Source organism: Typopeltis vanoorti, chromosome 13 (genome assembly GCF_054136105.1).
Source record: "Typopeltis vanoorti isolate ZY-2024b chromosome 13, IOZ_Tvanoo_1.0, whole genome shotgun sequence".
Lineage (NCBI taxonomy): Eukaryota > Metazoa > Arthropoda > Arachnida > Uropygi > Thelyphonidae > Typopeltis > Typopeltis vanoorti.
In genome coordinates this window covers 37,247,446-37,263,291 of record NC_143561.1, presented here as the reverse complement: position 1 = coordinate 37,263,291, position 15,846 = coordinate 37,247,446, and the positions used below count along the sequence as shown (strand labels likewise).

The 15,846-nt window shown below is 38.2% G+C and overlaps 1 protein-coding gene across 11 annotated transcripts in view; it reads right to left on the bottom strand.

Annotated features, from left to right (window-relative positions):
* LOC150100053 (MAGUK scaffold protein DLG1-like) overlaps window positions 1–15,846 on the bottom strand; it is a 741,341-nt gene that overhangs the window by 174,137 nt on the left and 551,358 nt on the right. For all 11 annotated transcript variants that reach the window (XR_016549250.1, XM_090402768.1, XM_090402765.1 and 8 more), the window contains one exon: window positions 14,595–14,719. Coding sequence is in view for 10 of the 11 variants with exons in the window: in XM_090402768.1 (XP_090258894.1) it covers window positions 14,595–14,719 (125 nt within the window). In the remaining variant the exon portion in view is untranslated. The remainder of the gene's footprint in view (window positions 1–14,594; window positions 14,720–15,846) is intronic.

The following is a 15,846-nucleotide window of genomic DNA, read 5'->3' as shown; positions in this document are numbered from 1 at the left end:
AAAAGGATTCTATAAGATTGACACAAAAGAAAATTTTCAATACATGATGAAGAGAGAGAGAGAGAGAGAACTAAAGGTCATCTGTCACCCTTGGAAGTTGTGTAAGATTGAGGTTAGTAAGGTTGTGCAGACTACATTTTTTGCTTGGATAGTGGTGAATGAGTGGAAATAGGTTGCCAAAAGTTTTTGTGAATGCTTTGGCAGCAAATGAATATAAAGAGAGGTATGATAGGTATTGTATGAATAATGGTTAGCATGGGTCTTCCACAATGAGAGTCCTGACTCCATGGAGATTTACTTATATAATCATAAGAATTTTGAATGCATAAAAGATTATCTGTTAGCAGATTTAAAAAGAAAGCTGTTTAATAATATGCATAATTTCAGTATTATTTACATATGTGAGGCATGGGCAACACCTAAAAAACAGGAGGACTAATTGTGAGTGGGCCCAAGAACTTTAAAGAGGAGAATGTTCTACATAACAGAGATAGAATTAGAGATATAAACAAAATAAGAAGATATTGTGAAGTATTGTAAAGCATGTAAATAGAGGTGGGCAAAATTAAGTACTGAGTGGATACCAAGAGAAGAAAAGGTTGCCAAAGAACAAGACGGAGGGATGATGTACAAAGAGTCAACATAAGATAGTGCACATTAGCTAAGGATAAAGGCAACTGGAAATTTATCAGGGAGTTTATTTATATAAATTTATATAAATTTATGGAAATTTATATATATTATAATAAATAAATAATTAGCTGTAGTCTTATCAGAAAGGGCTTGAAAAATTTTGATTACTCTGAACAACAAAGAGCCTGTGGTGCTAATATTATCTCCATAACTGTACTTTAGATCTCTGGCTTTAAATTACCCTTCCTTTTCATCTTTTTCATTAATACCTGTTTTAATAACACATTATATGGAGGTCAATATACAGCTTCTTCCCAATAAGGGAGATAACTTGTAACTGTCTCACTTTAATTCTTAAAAAATAATGGACAAAGTCATCACAACAGCAAACATCTTTACTACTTGGAAACCCACCACCTAAAATGTATACAATTTCCTCTGCTCTTCCTCCATTCACATATTTTTTTAAACCACCATCAGTAAGCAATATGTCATTAAAGTTTAAAGAAAAGCTTTCAAGGCCACATACTATACTAAAGGAAATTGCTTCTTAGAAAATGAACAGGTTAAAAATTGAATTGAAACACATATGTTTGAAAAGTTTAGTAAATGTCCAACAGATGGAGACTCAATTTGTTCATTCATACCAGTGTCAGCATGTATCATCTTTTTCATGTCCCGTGGCAAAATTTTAGCCATGTGCGATGTGTAGTTCTCGTTTGGCAAACATTTAAAACAACCATGTTTGTATTTTTCATAAAAATGGAGAAAAACGAGTTTTGTGTAGTGATAAAACACTTTTATTTGAAGAAATGGACGTCTGCACAGATCAAGTCAAGTTACATGCAGTTCATGGGGACTCTGCACCAGCATTAAAGACTATTTATTTTTGGATAAATGAGTTTAAATGTGGTTATAAGTCCATTGAAGATGAAGTGTGCTCTGGATGCCTGACTGAGGTCACTATGAAGGAAATGATTGACAAAATCCATGGTATTGTTATGGAAGACCACCAAGTGAAAGTGCGTGAGATTGCTGAGATTGTAGGGGTGTATAATATTCTGCATGAAAAATTGCACATGAAAAAGCTGTGTGAGCGATGAATACAGTGATTGTTGACTGTCAATCAAAAACGCATGCAAAAAGACATTTCAACACACTTGGAGATGTTTAATCGCAATTCGCAGGACTTTTTGAGTTGATTTGTGACTGTAGACGAAAATTAGATCCGCCACTACACACCTAAGTCCAAATAGTGGACAATGCCCAGTAAAGAGAACCAAAAAAAAACAAGTGAAGACCACTTTGTCAGCTGGAAATTATCATGATAGACTATTTGGAAAAGGGTAAGACAATAACAGGAGTCTATTATGCATAACTGTTGGACCACTTAAAAGAAGAACTGAAGAAAAAACAGCCAAGATTAGGGCACAAAAAAGTGCTTTTTCATGAAGTCAATGCACCATCCCACATATTGGCCGTCACAATGGCAAATTTGCACCAACTGAGGTTCGAATTGGTTCCACATCCACCATATTCTCCAGACTTGGCCCTGTGTGACTTCTTCTTGTTTCTAAACTTAAAAATTCGGCTCAGTGAGAAAACATTTTCTTCGAACGAGGATGTCATCAAGGCTGTCGATGACTATTTTGCACAATTTGACAACTCCTACTTTTTAGATGGGATGAAAAAATAGGAAATTCACTGAACCAAATGTGTAGACCTCGATGGAGACTATGTTGAGAAATAAAGGTGATTTTTTCCAAAAAATTGTGTTTAACTTATTTTTTTTACCAAACTTTTCAAACAACCCTGGTATGTGTGCATGACACTGAAAGTATATGTACTGCAATAAAGAGTATATTACAAAAGAGGAAGAAGTTTTAAAACCTGAGTTATAGATATACAGAACATAATTTAAAGATACCAAGAAATTATATACTTGGTTTAATCCTTTATCCAAGTGTAAGCAAACAAAGTTTGCACCTGAAGTATAATCAGGACTGGGACAACTGGTATATAAGAAGCTAATAACTTTGTAAAATTCGATGCAGCAACATAATTTTTCCAAAATTTTATTGCATCGACCTTTTACAGGAGTCACATCCAAAATTCACAAAAAGTAAACTTGTAAATTTTAAATTATTATTATTATTATTCAGGTCTCCATGGAGTCGAAAGACTCATCATGGGAGGTCCTTCCTAAGAACATAAAGTCTGTCAAGACTCATCGAGGGGAGATCCCCCCCCCCTAAGAAACACAAAATCTATCATACCACTCAAACTCATTGACCGTTCTCACCACTCCATCAGGCAATGCATTCCACGGTTCAACCACCCTCCACGCAAAGAAACCACTCCTCAACCTCTTGCTCACAGTTTCCTTTTGTAACTTCCAGGGATGGCCTCTTGTCATCACTCCTTCCCGCTGTTCAACCAAGCGAAAGAACTCCCCAGTGTCAACCCTGTAACCACCTCTCAACATTTTAAAAGTCTCAATCATATCACCTCTCCTTCTTCTATCCACCAAACTCTGCGGTCCACATTCCCTCAGCCGATCCTCATAACTATCCTTGTACAGTCCTGAAACCATCTTTGTCATCCGTCTTTGTATCCTTTCCACAGTTAATTTATCCCCTTCAAATCCTGAAGACCAAATCTGAGAACAATAGACCAAGTGTCGTCTGATCAGAGACTAATACAACGGAATGATAACCCTCTTATCTCTGCAGGTCAGTGTCCTTCTCATAATTGCAGCAATCCTCTGTGTTACATTCACCACCTTTGCAATATGTCCCCTAAACTTCAGGTTTCTATCAACCATCAACCCTAGATCTCTTGTCTCCTCTACTTCCTCCAGCATAACTCCTCCCATAGAGTATGCTGCATCCCATCGATGTTTCCCAAACCTCAAGACCTTACATTTTGCTGCATTAAACTGACACCCCCATTCATTTGCCCATCTATCTAGCTTATGTAAATGTAAATAATACCAACAGCCCATATAAATTAGCCCAGAAAAATTAGCATGATACTGTGTAAATAGAAGATATGCGAATATGTAGTTCAAGGGAAAATGACCTAGAAATCAGAAATATGTTAGAATTTATCTATGTAAGTAGATACCAAAGCCCATCTATAGAGACCCAGAGGAATTAAACATGCTAGAATAGAGTAAACAAATATCTTACAATAGAAGTTCAAGGGCAATACTTTAGAATTCGGAAATGTATTTGATGTTATCACTTAGTATTGGGTGAAAAAGAAACCTACTGTAACCAAAGCAGTCTGATACCGCCTTCAAGGTCAATAGCAAAAGAGGGCAATATACATCAGAAGCTGTTACACTATGCTGTAAAAGGGATTAAACGTACACTTCAGGGAGATCTAAAAGTCTGCACTTTCTAGAAGGATAAGAGTTTGCATGTGAAAGGTACGGGGATCTCAGACCTTAATTCAAAGTTTGCACGGGAATATCTGAGGTCTAAAACATTTGCGCAGGGTTCCGCGAGAACCGAACAAAAGGATAATAGAGGGACTATTGAGCATCGGCAGATTTGACGCCAGGAGAAAAGGAGGGAGCCGATCCATGGACTACGTCAGATTCCAGATGAAGTCGTGGAGGGTAACCAGAGGGAAAACCTTACAAAGCAAATAGCAGCCCAGGACCAGGATGACAAAGCCTTGACCATCAGACTTTACATCCGAGAGCCTACAACGTCGGAAGATCGCGCTCCAGCCCCGCGAGAAATTCCAGAGGAGAACACAGTGTCCGTGAAACGTCTAAAGTGATAGCTCAAGCCCTAGCATAGAGGGGGATCCAGAATAAGTCTGTAAACAAAATAAAACTAAGTGCATTGTACCTATGGAGGAGTCATGTGAATTGAATTTTGTAGCAAAACTTTTTTTTATTTATGATGTGAAGGACTGTTTAGAAAGACTGAATTCATAGAACTGCTATATACATTAGATTGAATACTTGTTCGCAAAGAGAGAATCTGTTTTAAAGTAATTGAAAGACATTAATGAAAATTTTAACTTACATTGTATTGTAAAGAAATGGTTAAGAGGAACTGACAAGATTATAGAATTAAGAAATATAATGTTATGAGAAGTAGTTTGCTTGAAGAATGTTATATTGTTATGTGAAGGTTGGAAATGGAGATTGTAATTAATCAAAGCATGGAAATTCCTAAACTGTAAATAGGCTGATTGTTAATAGTTATCTAATTTAATTGTTTAATAATTTACGTCATTGGTATTTGTTGCATGCCTAAGAATTTGTCGTATATGATTTTTTTTATGCTTAGCTTAGAGAGGAAAGGAGAGTAGCATCCTTTTAGTGCATACCTCGTATTACTGTTTTAGTATAAAATAAATATGTTTGTTATATTTAAAAGGAGTGCCGTCTGATCTTTTTCGTAACTGCACTGTTCTCAAAAAAAAAAAAAAAAAAAACGATCCTGTGAGTGGGGTAGATTGGAATTTGGTACGAATTTTGAGTTAAGAGTTAGCCACGACTGTATATAATTATAGAGTACGAACTTTACTGGAAGTATAAATAATTTCTTATGCCATTTGGAGAACTTTAGTGGCGGCTAGTAATAATTAAATAAATTTCTAGAGATTTCTGGCATAGGAAAAGAATACTGAAAGTAGAGAAAGGAAAATAAGATTAACTGAGTACGTGAAAGAAAAAAAGATAAGGTTAAAGTTTAACGAATAAAATTATAGGAGCCAGTAGGGTAGAAAAACCCATAATATTACAATGGTTCAGCAGATAAGATAGAAAACCACATAATATTGCAACTTTACATCACTTGCCTTAGTATCCCATAATCAGTGACCCAGACCAGTTTTGACGTTAACTGAGGTCTCTTTTCTTTGGTATCTTTATTAATTTATAGTATAACCAAGTGGAAAAACTTCCGAGAGCTATTTCTAATCCAGAGTATTTTAATAATAAGGTGCGACACCTTTTGGCTACTTATATAGGAAATATGATTTCGTCATTACTTCAACCTTATTATCCTTGTGAATAGGATAGTTTGGAGGACTGGGCTAGGAAAAATGGATGTCAATTTAATGTGGCAAAGTGTAAGGTTATGCACTTTGGAGTGAAAAGAATAGCAGCAGTATATCGCATTGGTGGAATCATACTCCAGGAGATTGATGAGGCCAGGGATTTGGGAGTGTTGGTGGATAGGGAGTTGAAGTTTAGGGGGCACATTGCAAAAGTAACTAAAACAGCTCACCAAATCACTTGGCTTCTGAAAAATACTTTAACATGCAGAGACGAACAAGTTGTTGTTCCTCTGTATCGAGCCTTGATAAGACCCCATCTGGACTTCTGTGCCCAGCTATGGGCACCAGGGTTTCTTCGTGATGGGGAGGAAGTGGAGAGGGTCCAGAGACGAGTGACCAAGATGATAGCAGGTCTGTGGAATGAACCTTATGAGAATAGGTTGAAGATTTGTGGGTTGCAGAAATTGGACGATAGGCGAAGGAGGGGTGATATGATTGAGACATTCAAATTACTGAAGGGTTTTTATAAGATTGATCCAGAAGATATTTTTGAAAATATGACTGGTGGTGGGAGGACTAGGGGCCATGCATGGAAGCTGGGCAAGAGCGTGGTTGACAAGAGAGTGGTAAATGAGTGGAATAAGCTTCCAGAGTCTGTTGTGGGTGCTACGAACGTGAATGAGTTCAAGGCAAGGTATGATGATAGATACTGTGTGAATGTTGAATAGTTGTTCTTGACATGATGTTAGGGCCTCCCTCGATGATGTCCCGGAACAATAATAATAATAATTATCACCTCTAGGTCTGGCTCCCATTGATGATACCTCAATAAAGGTAGAAACTGGTCTGGGTAATGATCCTTCCCATAATGCATAGCATTATACATACCCGTAAGGATGTGCTTTGCATTATGGGATACTAAGGCGAGTGATGTGATGTCACTAGCTTCTATATATCAGTTGCCCCAGTCCTAATTATTATTATTACATGACACCTCCAGGGAGTCCAAAGACTCATCAAGGGAGGGCACCTACTCTACAACTCTCCACCACTCAATCCACCAACTACTACTTTCATCATCTACACCAATGCCATCTACCGCCACTAGTATTTTCACAGACAAGCACAAAGATCCATGCCCACAGCCTTTTGGCTGGAGAGTGGATATGCTAACCACTTGGCCAACCAGTCCGGCAAACTTTGTTTGCTTACATTTGGATAAAGGATTAAACCAAGTATATATTTTCTTGGTATTATCTTTAATTTATAGTATAACCAAGTAGAAAAACTTCCAATACAGAACATAATGTAAACTGAGACAGCCAGATAGTTGATATATGTGCTCAGCATATTGAAGAGAGTTGGTGACCATAACAAAGAAATGGAAGCTGAATTTGGTCATTAAAGTATATAGTTTACTGCTGGTGATCCACCACAGTTAACAGACTGCAAATTATCATTTATATAACTATTTGCAGTCTACCATGGAAATTGTGTGGTAAAGATGGCATTAGTTTAACTGGATAAACTGACATAAATGCTTGTGCCATTAATGAAAAGTATTATTATACAGGCTGAGAAAAAAGAAACAGTAACAGTTATTTTTCTTTTTTCTTCCCCACTCCTGTGAGATGAGTAGGAAATATTGCTCTGGTGTTTCTGTATTTCATTAGCTGAAGATGTTTGACAGTTTCTACTGTATTTATTTCACTCCCACACATAAAAGGATGTAAACCTATACTAATGGATGTGCTGAAGTTTTTAAATTATTTTATAGTTTATTATTTTTTTATTTTTACTTCATGCAGAAACCCTGCTGTAGAGACCAAACATGGAACTTTGTTCAAGGCACTAAAGACCACCAATAGTCTCAAATTAGGTAAAAAAATTCATTGCCACCTCAAGATTCACAAACATTCACACCCATGGTGGAATTTGAATGAGCAACCTGCTGGTTGGAGAGCCGATATGCTAACCACTTGGCCAACCAGGTATGGTGATTGCCATGCAGTTAAACAGCCTCGTAATGGAAAGTTTGCCCTAGGCCACAGAAAGCTGACCATGCCATACATTTAAAAATTATTTACTACCTGAGGAGCTGTATACTCATCATCTCAAACATAACTGCATGTGCCCACTGAAGCATAACTGAAAAATAACTACATGTGCCCACTGCTCTCCATTCAAACTACTTCCCACTTCATCATGCAACACTTCCAAGGATGGCTTCTTATCCCTTTCCTTTACTTTAACCTTTAGAACATCTCCCAATGCCTAGTTGCTAAATATCTCTCAAAAACTCACATATATCTCAATCATATTATCCCTCTTCCTGCTTAACAAATCTGTATTTGGTAGAGAGAAAGCCAGATCATCAATCTGTCCTCAGGGTCAACATTTCAAAGTTCAGATATCATCTGTGTTTTCTGCCTTCATACCTTTTCTATGGTTCCTCATTCCTAAATCCAGGTGACCAGCCCTGAAATAAAGGATGTACTAGAACTACCATGCCCTTTAAATTAAAGATGCAAAGAAATTATATTCTTGGTTTAATCCTTTATCCAAGTGTAAACAAACAAAGTTTGTGTCTGAAGTAATTTCAGGACTGGGCAACTCGTATATAGAAGCTAACGACTTCACATCACTTGCCTTAGTATCTCAAAATGCAAAGCACATATCCTTACAGACATATACAATGCTATGCATTATGGGAAGACCAGTTTTGACCTTTATTGAAATCTCATCAGTGGGAGCCAGACCCAGAAGTGATACCAAGGTTGAAGTAATGGAGAAGTCATATGTCCATATACGAATAGCCATGGGTCTGGCTCCCACTGATGAGACCTCAATAAAGGTCAAAACCGGTCCATAAGGATATGTGCCTTGCATTATGGGATGCTAAGGCAAGTGATGTGAAGTCATTAGCTTCTATATACGAGTTGCCCAGTCCTGAAATTACTTCATGTGCAAACTTTGTTTGCTTACACTTGGATATATTGACACTTGGTTTAAAGGATTAAACCAAGAATATAATTTCTTGGCATCTTTAATTTATATATAATTTAGTATAACCAAGTGAAAAAACTTCCAACATCAATACCATGCCCTTTGCAGCAAACCCACTAGGTAATATTCACTACTTTTATAATGTAATCCAAGAACTAGAACTTCCTGTTGACAATTACTCCATGTTCCCTTAACTCTGCAGTTTGCTATACAATCAAATTATTCTAGTAATTCTTAATCAGTAATTATTATAATAATTACTTGATGAGTAATTATTCTAGTAATTGCTTACTTTTTATAATAAAGTTAAAATGGAGTTGAATAAGGGAAATGGCTACTCAGTGATATTGCTAGATTTTGAAAAGGCATTTGACAAAATTCCACATAGAACTCTGTCGCATAAATTGGAGCAATGGGGATGGATATGAATCTGGTGATTTGGATTAGAGGGTGGTTAATGGACAAATATCAAAGACTGGTTAAGAGAGGAGCTTAGTCCAAGAGAAAGCAGGTGACCAGTGGTGTATCATAGGGCTCAGTATTTGGTCCTCTGTTGTTTAATGTGTGCATCAGTGGTATAGGAAATGATTTGGCAGGAAATATTCAGTTGTTTGCTGTTGATGCTAACTTGGGAAGAATGATGGTAAATGAAGGTGATGTAGAGATGATCTTGTATGAAGATCTAAATAGACTAGCATTATAGGCAAAGGTAAATGGATGCCAGTTTAATGTGCCCAAGTGTAAGGCACATTGGGAAGAAATCACAAGCTATGTACTACATTCATGGAACTGAGCTAATGAAACTAAGGCCAAGGATTTGGTGTGATTTTAAACATGGAATTTGAAGTTTAGAGGGCATATTGCAAAGAAAGCCAAAAACAGCAGATAAGATTTATATGGTTGTTGAAAAACACACTAATAAGCAGGGATAGAGAAGTAATTGTTCTTCTATATAAGGCCATATGTGGACTACTGCACACAAATCTGGACACCTGAATTCTATGAAAATGAAGAAGTGGTGCAGGGGATCCAGAGGAAAGTGACAAAGATTGTGGCAGGTCTATGGAATGCATCCTATGAGAATAGATTAATGGTTTTTGAGCTTCAAAAACTAGCTGATAGGCAAAAAAAAGAGGAGACATCATAGAAGCATTTTAGGGGTTTAACAGGATTGACACCGAAGACCTTTTTCCAGTACATGGCATTAAGGGAGAGAACAAGGGATCACCTATGAAAGGTGTGTAACAGTGTAATTATCAAGGATGTTAGGTGTAGATTTTTTGTTTGGAAGGTGGTGGGGGTGACATGGGTTGTCAGAAGTGGCTGTGATGCTTTGTCAGTGAATAAGTTTAAGGAAAGATGTGATTGGTAATGTGTGAATAATTGCTAGTTTGAGAATAATGGATCTCCTACAATGAGTCTTCTGACTCCATTGAGATAAGCTCTGCTTACACATTCTTGAATGCTAACAATGCCAACAAAGTTCATTCCTAATAGCTTCATTTTTAATATAACTTTAATTTTTCTCAGAATTCTGAAATTAATTTGAACACTGAAGAGGTCACCTATAACCCCTTCAGTGTTTTGACTAATTTCTCTCATATTTCATAGGAATTTATTCAGCTGCCTCTCCACAGCTTCTTATTAGCAAAGTCTAAATGTATTCCAAGGGTGAGAAGGTTAAATAAGGTAGGTGTGAGATGGATAAATAAACAGATTGAGCATGTGATACAGAGAAAAAGGGCATTATGGAGGCAGCATAACAGAAGTGGAAATAACCAATTCCATGAGGTTTACAAAGACCAGGCAAGGCAGGTGACTTGGTTGGTGAGGGTAGTTAAAGTGAGGTATGAACAGCAGTTAGCTAATGAAGCCAAAAATAATCCTAAGGAGTTCTTTTGACATGTAGCCAGCAAAAGAAAGAATGATTATGGAAGGATGGCACTGATTGGAGAAAATGGTATAAAGACAGCTGTTGCATAATGTGCGGTGGAGATACTTAACGAGCAGTTCATAAAGGTCTTTCAATCTTGTAAATGTGACTTCATGGAGAGATTGATGGGGGAATTGAGCAAACTAGATGTTAATAAGGCCGTGGGACTTGATAATATATCACCACGTATTCTGAAGGAATGTGCCAGAGTGTTGACACCTGCCTTGACATATTTTTTTAATATGAGTCTTGAACTCGGTCAAGTTCCTAAGGAGTGGAAGGAGGACAAGATTGTCCCACTTCATAAAGGAGGTGATCGAACTCAAGCATCAAACTATAGACCTATCTGTGTGTCAGGTGTTGTGGTTAAGTTGTTAGAGAAGCTTGTGAGAACTAGGATCCAGAATTGGGTTGACAACAATGGTATTATCTTTGATGGATAGCATGGATTTTACTAAGGGAGTCATGTTTTAGTAATCTACTTACTTATTACAATAAAGTGACTGCTTCCTTGGACAGAGGAGAAGGATGCACAGTAATAAACTTGGATTTTGCAAAGGCTTTTGATAGATTACCTCATGATAAGTTGACAGGCAAGCTAGAGCAGATTGGATTGGAGACTGGCTATCTAATAGGGATCAACAAGTTGTGTATGGGGGTGCAATATCCAGGAAAAGGAAAGTCACTAGTAGAGTGCCTCAGGGGTCTGTTTTAGGGCCATTACTTTTTAACTTGTATATTAATGATATTGGCGAAGATTTGGATGGAGATATTCAGTTTTTTGCAGATGATGCAAAGTTGGGACGAACCATAAAGAGCAGTGAAGATGTTGTGGCCTTGCAAGAAGACTTGAATAAATTGAGTGATTGGGCAAGCAAATGGGGATGTGAGTTCAATGTTGCAAAATGTAAGGTTTTAAAATTTGGAAAACAAAGATGGGATGCAGAATTTATGTTTGGTGAGGATATATTGTTGGAGGTGGAGGAAATAAGAGATCTGGGGTGATAGTGGATAACGATTTGAAATTTAGGGGACACATATCCAAAATTGTGAAGACAACACAAAGGCTTCTGGGAATGATGTGGAGGACACTGACGTGTAGAAGTAGGGAGATTTTTGTTCTGTTGTGTACGGCTTTGATTAGGCCACACATGGACTATTGTGCCTAGATTTGGTTACCTGGTTTTCAGAAGGACGAAGAGATGTTGGAAAGAGTCCAAAGGTGACTGACTAAGGTAGTTTCTAACCTCTGGAATCTTCTCAATCTTTCCTCATACTTGAGGAAAGATTGAGAAGATGTAATTAGCAGAGTCTGGTGGACAGGAGGAAGAGGGGAAATATGATAGAGACCTATCATATCTCCCCTGTTTGCAGTTAGTAAGGGGTTGTTATAGGATCAATGCTGGAGAAGTTCTACAGAAAATATTGGGAGATCAGGGGAGAACCAGAGGTCATCCTGGAAACTGTATAAAGAGGGTGTGAGTAGGGGAGTGAGAAGCAGGTTTTTTTCGTGCAGAGTTGTAAACGATTGGAATGCCTTGCCTGAGAGTGTGGTGTCTGCAAGGAGTTTGAGTGTGTTTAAGACAAGGTATGATGAGCTGTGTGTGTGATAAAAGGACCTCCCAGATGAATCTTTGACTCAATGAGGTCTTGTGGTAATAATAATAATAATTCCACTGATAAACAAAAATGCAAACACATATCATATATTTAGTTGTCCTTGATACTACTCAAGGACACTTGCTACTACTGCTCTGTAAATTTAGTACTGAAGAAGAAATGTGGATACTGTGGATTTTTAAGTACAGTATGTCACAAACATTGCTAAGCAAATTATTATTAAAATAAGTTTGAAACCATTAGTTTAGTATGCTTTTCAAATATGGACTAGTTATTCTAATATGATCTAATGATAAGCATATTGTGCAATAATAAAAAAAAACATTTTCTCATAGTCAAATAATAAATAAATATAAATAAACATAGTTTTTTCCACCAATGTTGCACATATGTATGAGTAAGGTTAAAAAATATGAAGTTCTAAAATGAATTTCCTTTACACACACACACACACACACACACACACACACACACACACACACACACACACACACACACACACACACACACACACAGGGTGTCCATGAATCATGGCCCAAACGTGAGAGGATAGTAGTACACACACCGAAACCACCAATATTTTTCATAGAATATGTGGACGCAAATGCAGCCTGGTGCCGGTAGGGGGTGTAGATGAGGCGACATGGCTTAAAAGCGCTGGATCGGCCAAACCCCAGCATTCTCAGTGTCGACTGGACACAAGATGGAGCAGTTTACGAACGCAAAGAAAGCTGATATGTACCTTATGTATGTACAGCGTAGTTGAGGGCAATGGTAGAGAGGCGCAAAGACTGTACTGTGAGCGATATCTTATGTGCCATGTGCCCAATCATAAAATGTTTGCACGACTGCACCATCAGCTGTGTGAGGCAGGCACCTTCCACGTCAGTCGACATGATGCTGGACGGTCAGAATGCCAGCTATCCTGTGTATGGTAACATAAAACACAGGTACAAGCAGGTGATCTGCTGCCCGGAGCCTGGGTGAACAACGGAACAGTGTCTGGTGAGTACTGTATGAAGAAGGGCTACACGTCTATCACTTGCAGTGAGTGCAAGCATTGACAGCTGTTGATTATCATGCGCACATGGATTCGCCCAGTGGTTCCTGCAGCAAAGTGTCGTACAGCCCGATTTCCCCGCTCATGTGCTATTTACGGATAAATCAACTTTCTCATGTGAAGGTGTAGTTAGTGTCCATAATGCACGTTTGTGGGCAGCCCAGAACCCCCATAGTACACGTTCACAGTCGAACCAACAACGGTTTGCCGTCACTGTCAGGGTAGGGATCGTGCATGACTACTTAATTGGACTCTACCTACTGCCTCGATGGATGAACGTACCGTATTTTTCTGCAAAACAGATTTTGCCATAATTGCTTCAGGATGTTCAAGTCGCCATTTGCTCCGGTATGTGGTTCCGACACGATGGGGCACACGCCCATTTCAGCATGGACGTGCGTCAGCATCTTAATGCCACATTTGGGAACCGATGGATTGGGTGCGGTGGTCCCATCCCATGTCCCTCCAGATCTCCCGATCTTTCTTGTCTCAATTTCTTTCTGTGGGGACATTTGAAGAGTGTCATGTACGAGATGCCCGTGCAGTCTGCAGAGGATCTGGTAGCCTGACTGTCCATTGCAGCCAGCGATGTGCGCGACAAGCCCAGTGTTTATAAGCAGGTACGCCAATCACTACTCTGTCGTTGTGGTGCATGCATCAACGTTGGTTGCTGGACGTTTGCGCATTTCTGGAGATCATTGTTGTAATGATCTCCAATAAATGTCAATATGGAAACCTGTGTCTGTCCTTCATTTCCGACTTTACACTGCGTTTGCGACCACATGTTCTATGACGAATATTGGTGGTTTTTCGGTGTACTACCATCCCCTCACATTTGGGCCATGAATTCAGGGACACCCTGTATATATGTATATATGTTAAAGATACCAAGCAATTTTATAAGCTAGGTTTTAATTCTTTTTCCCAAGTAAGCAAACAGACAAGTAAGTCAAGTTTGCGCCTGAACACAGTTCAAGTCTGAGGCAACTCGTGGTAAAGGTGGAGTAAGATCCAATCACTTTCCCCTAATGCAAAGCACATCCCCTTGCAGAGATGTATGATGCTATACATTAAAGGCAAGGGCCACTACCCTTATTGAGGTCTCGTCAGTGGGAGCCAGACCCAAAAAATGCCAAGGTTGAAGTAATGCAGAGCTTATAAATTTTACCTAAATAAGTTGCCACAAGAATGTAAATCTAAAATTGTACCATGTAGTCCTTATAATCTGTACATTCTAGTGTGCAAAGTTCTCAAATTTCAATTATTGAAATACATTACTTTAAAATCAAGGTTAGAAGATATAAAGAAAGTACCCACTGTAGTCGTCCATCAGCAGCTGCTGCTCCTCCAGGTATTAATTTTGTTATATATATACTTGGATCTTCACCAACATGTGGATTGTCTATACCACCAGCAATGCTGAATCCCAGTCCAGCACCACCCTAAAATTTATAAAGAACTTGCATTAAAATATGGTAAAATTCTATAAAACTGCTAATTTTTAAAAACACTACTTCATAACCTTATAGGCAATTCTAGAAATTGATGGCTTGGTTGGCAGAACATCTCTACTCTCCAACCTAAAGCCATGAGTCCAAATCCTTCCCATAAAAAGTTGTAAACATACAAGGTTTGTTCGGCAAATTCCCAAACTTTTGAATCAACGTGCCAAGCACTACTAGCTGTGTGCTTCATATGCTGCAATCTAGCAGCAACATTGGGAAACAGCCTAGCAAACAGTGCAACATGATATTTTGCTTAGTTATGGTTTTTGTCATTGACACAAATGCCTGTTTTTATCAACATGTGTTCAGCATACCTGGTGTTGTTGTTTTTGTTGTGTTTAAAAGAAGCGATTTTCATGATCAATGAATTTGAATCAAATTTGAAAGTTTTTCCTGGAGACATCTGAAATGTTAAAAACAGCATTTGGGAATGAGGCTTTAAGCCAGACTCAAACATACAAGTGGTGGAAAGTTTCAAAGATGGCCAAAATTCAGTCAACAATGATTCCCATTCAGGACGACCATCAACATTGAAAAAATTGATGAAAATCTTTCAAAAGTTCGTGGGGTAGCTGAAGAAGTAAACATTTCGAAAACCATGTCATGAGATTCTTATGCAAAATTTAGGCATGCATCGCACTGCAGCCAAATTTGTGCCTTACCTTTTGAATGACAATCAAAAACAAATATGAGTTGATGCGAGCCAAGAGCTTTACAGTCATGCTTACAAGGATGAAAACTTTAAAAAAAAACATTATTACCAGGGATGAGACAAGGGTTTATGGCTATGATGTCAAAACAAAAACTCAATTATCACAGTGGGTGTGAAAAGGGTCACTACAACCCAAAAAAAAGAGCGAGACAAGTGCAGTCAAACATTAAAGTGATGATGACAGTTTATTTCGATTCCGAGGGCAATGTTCACCATGAATTTCTTCCATAAGGCAAGACAGTGAACATGGAGTATTATATTCAGGTAATGCAATGTCTTCATGAAGCTATCAGAAAAAGAAGTCCCAATGTTCGAAGGGAAAACTAATGGATGCTTCATCGTGATAATGCAC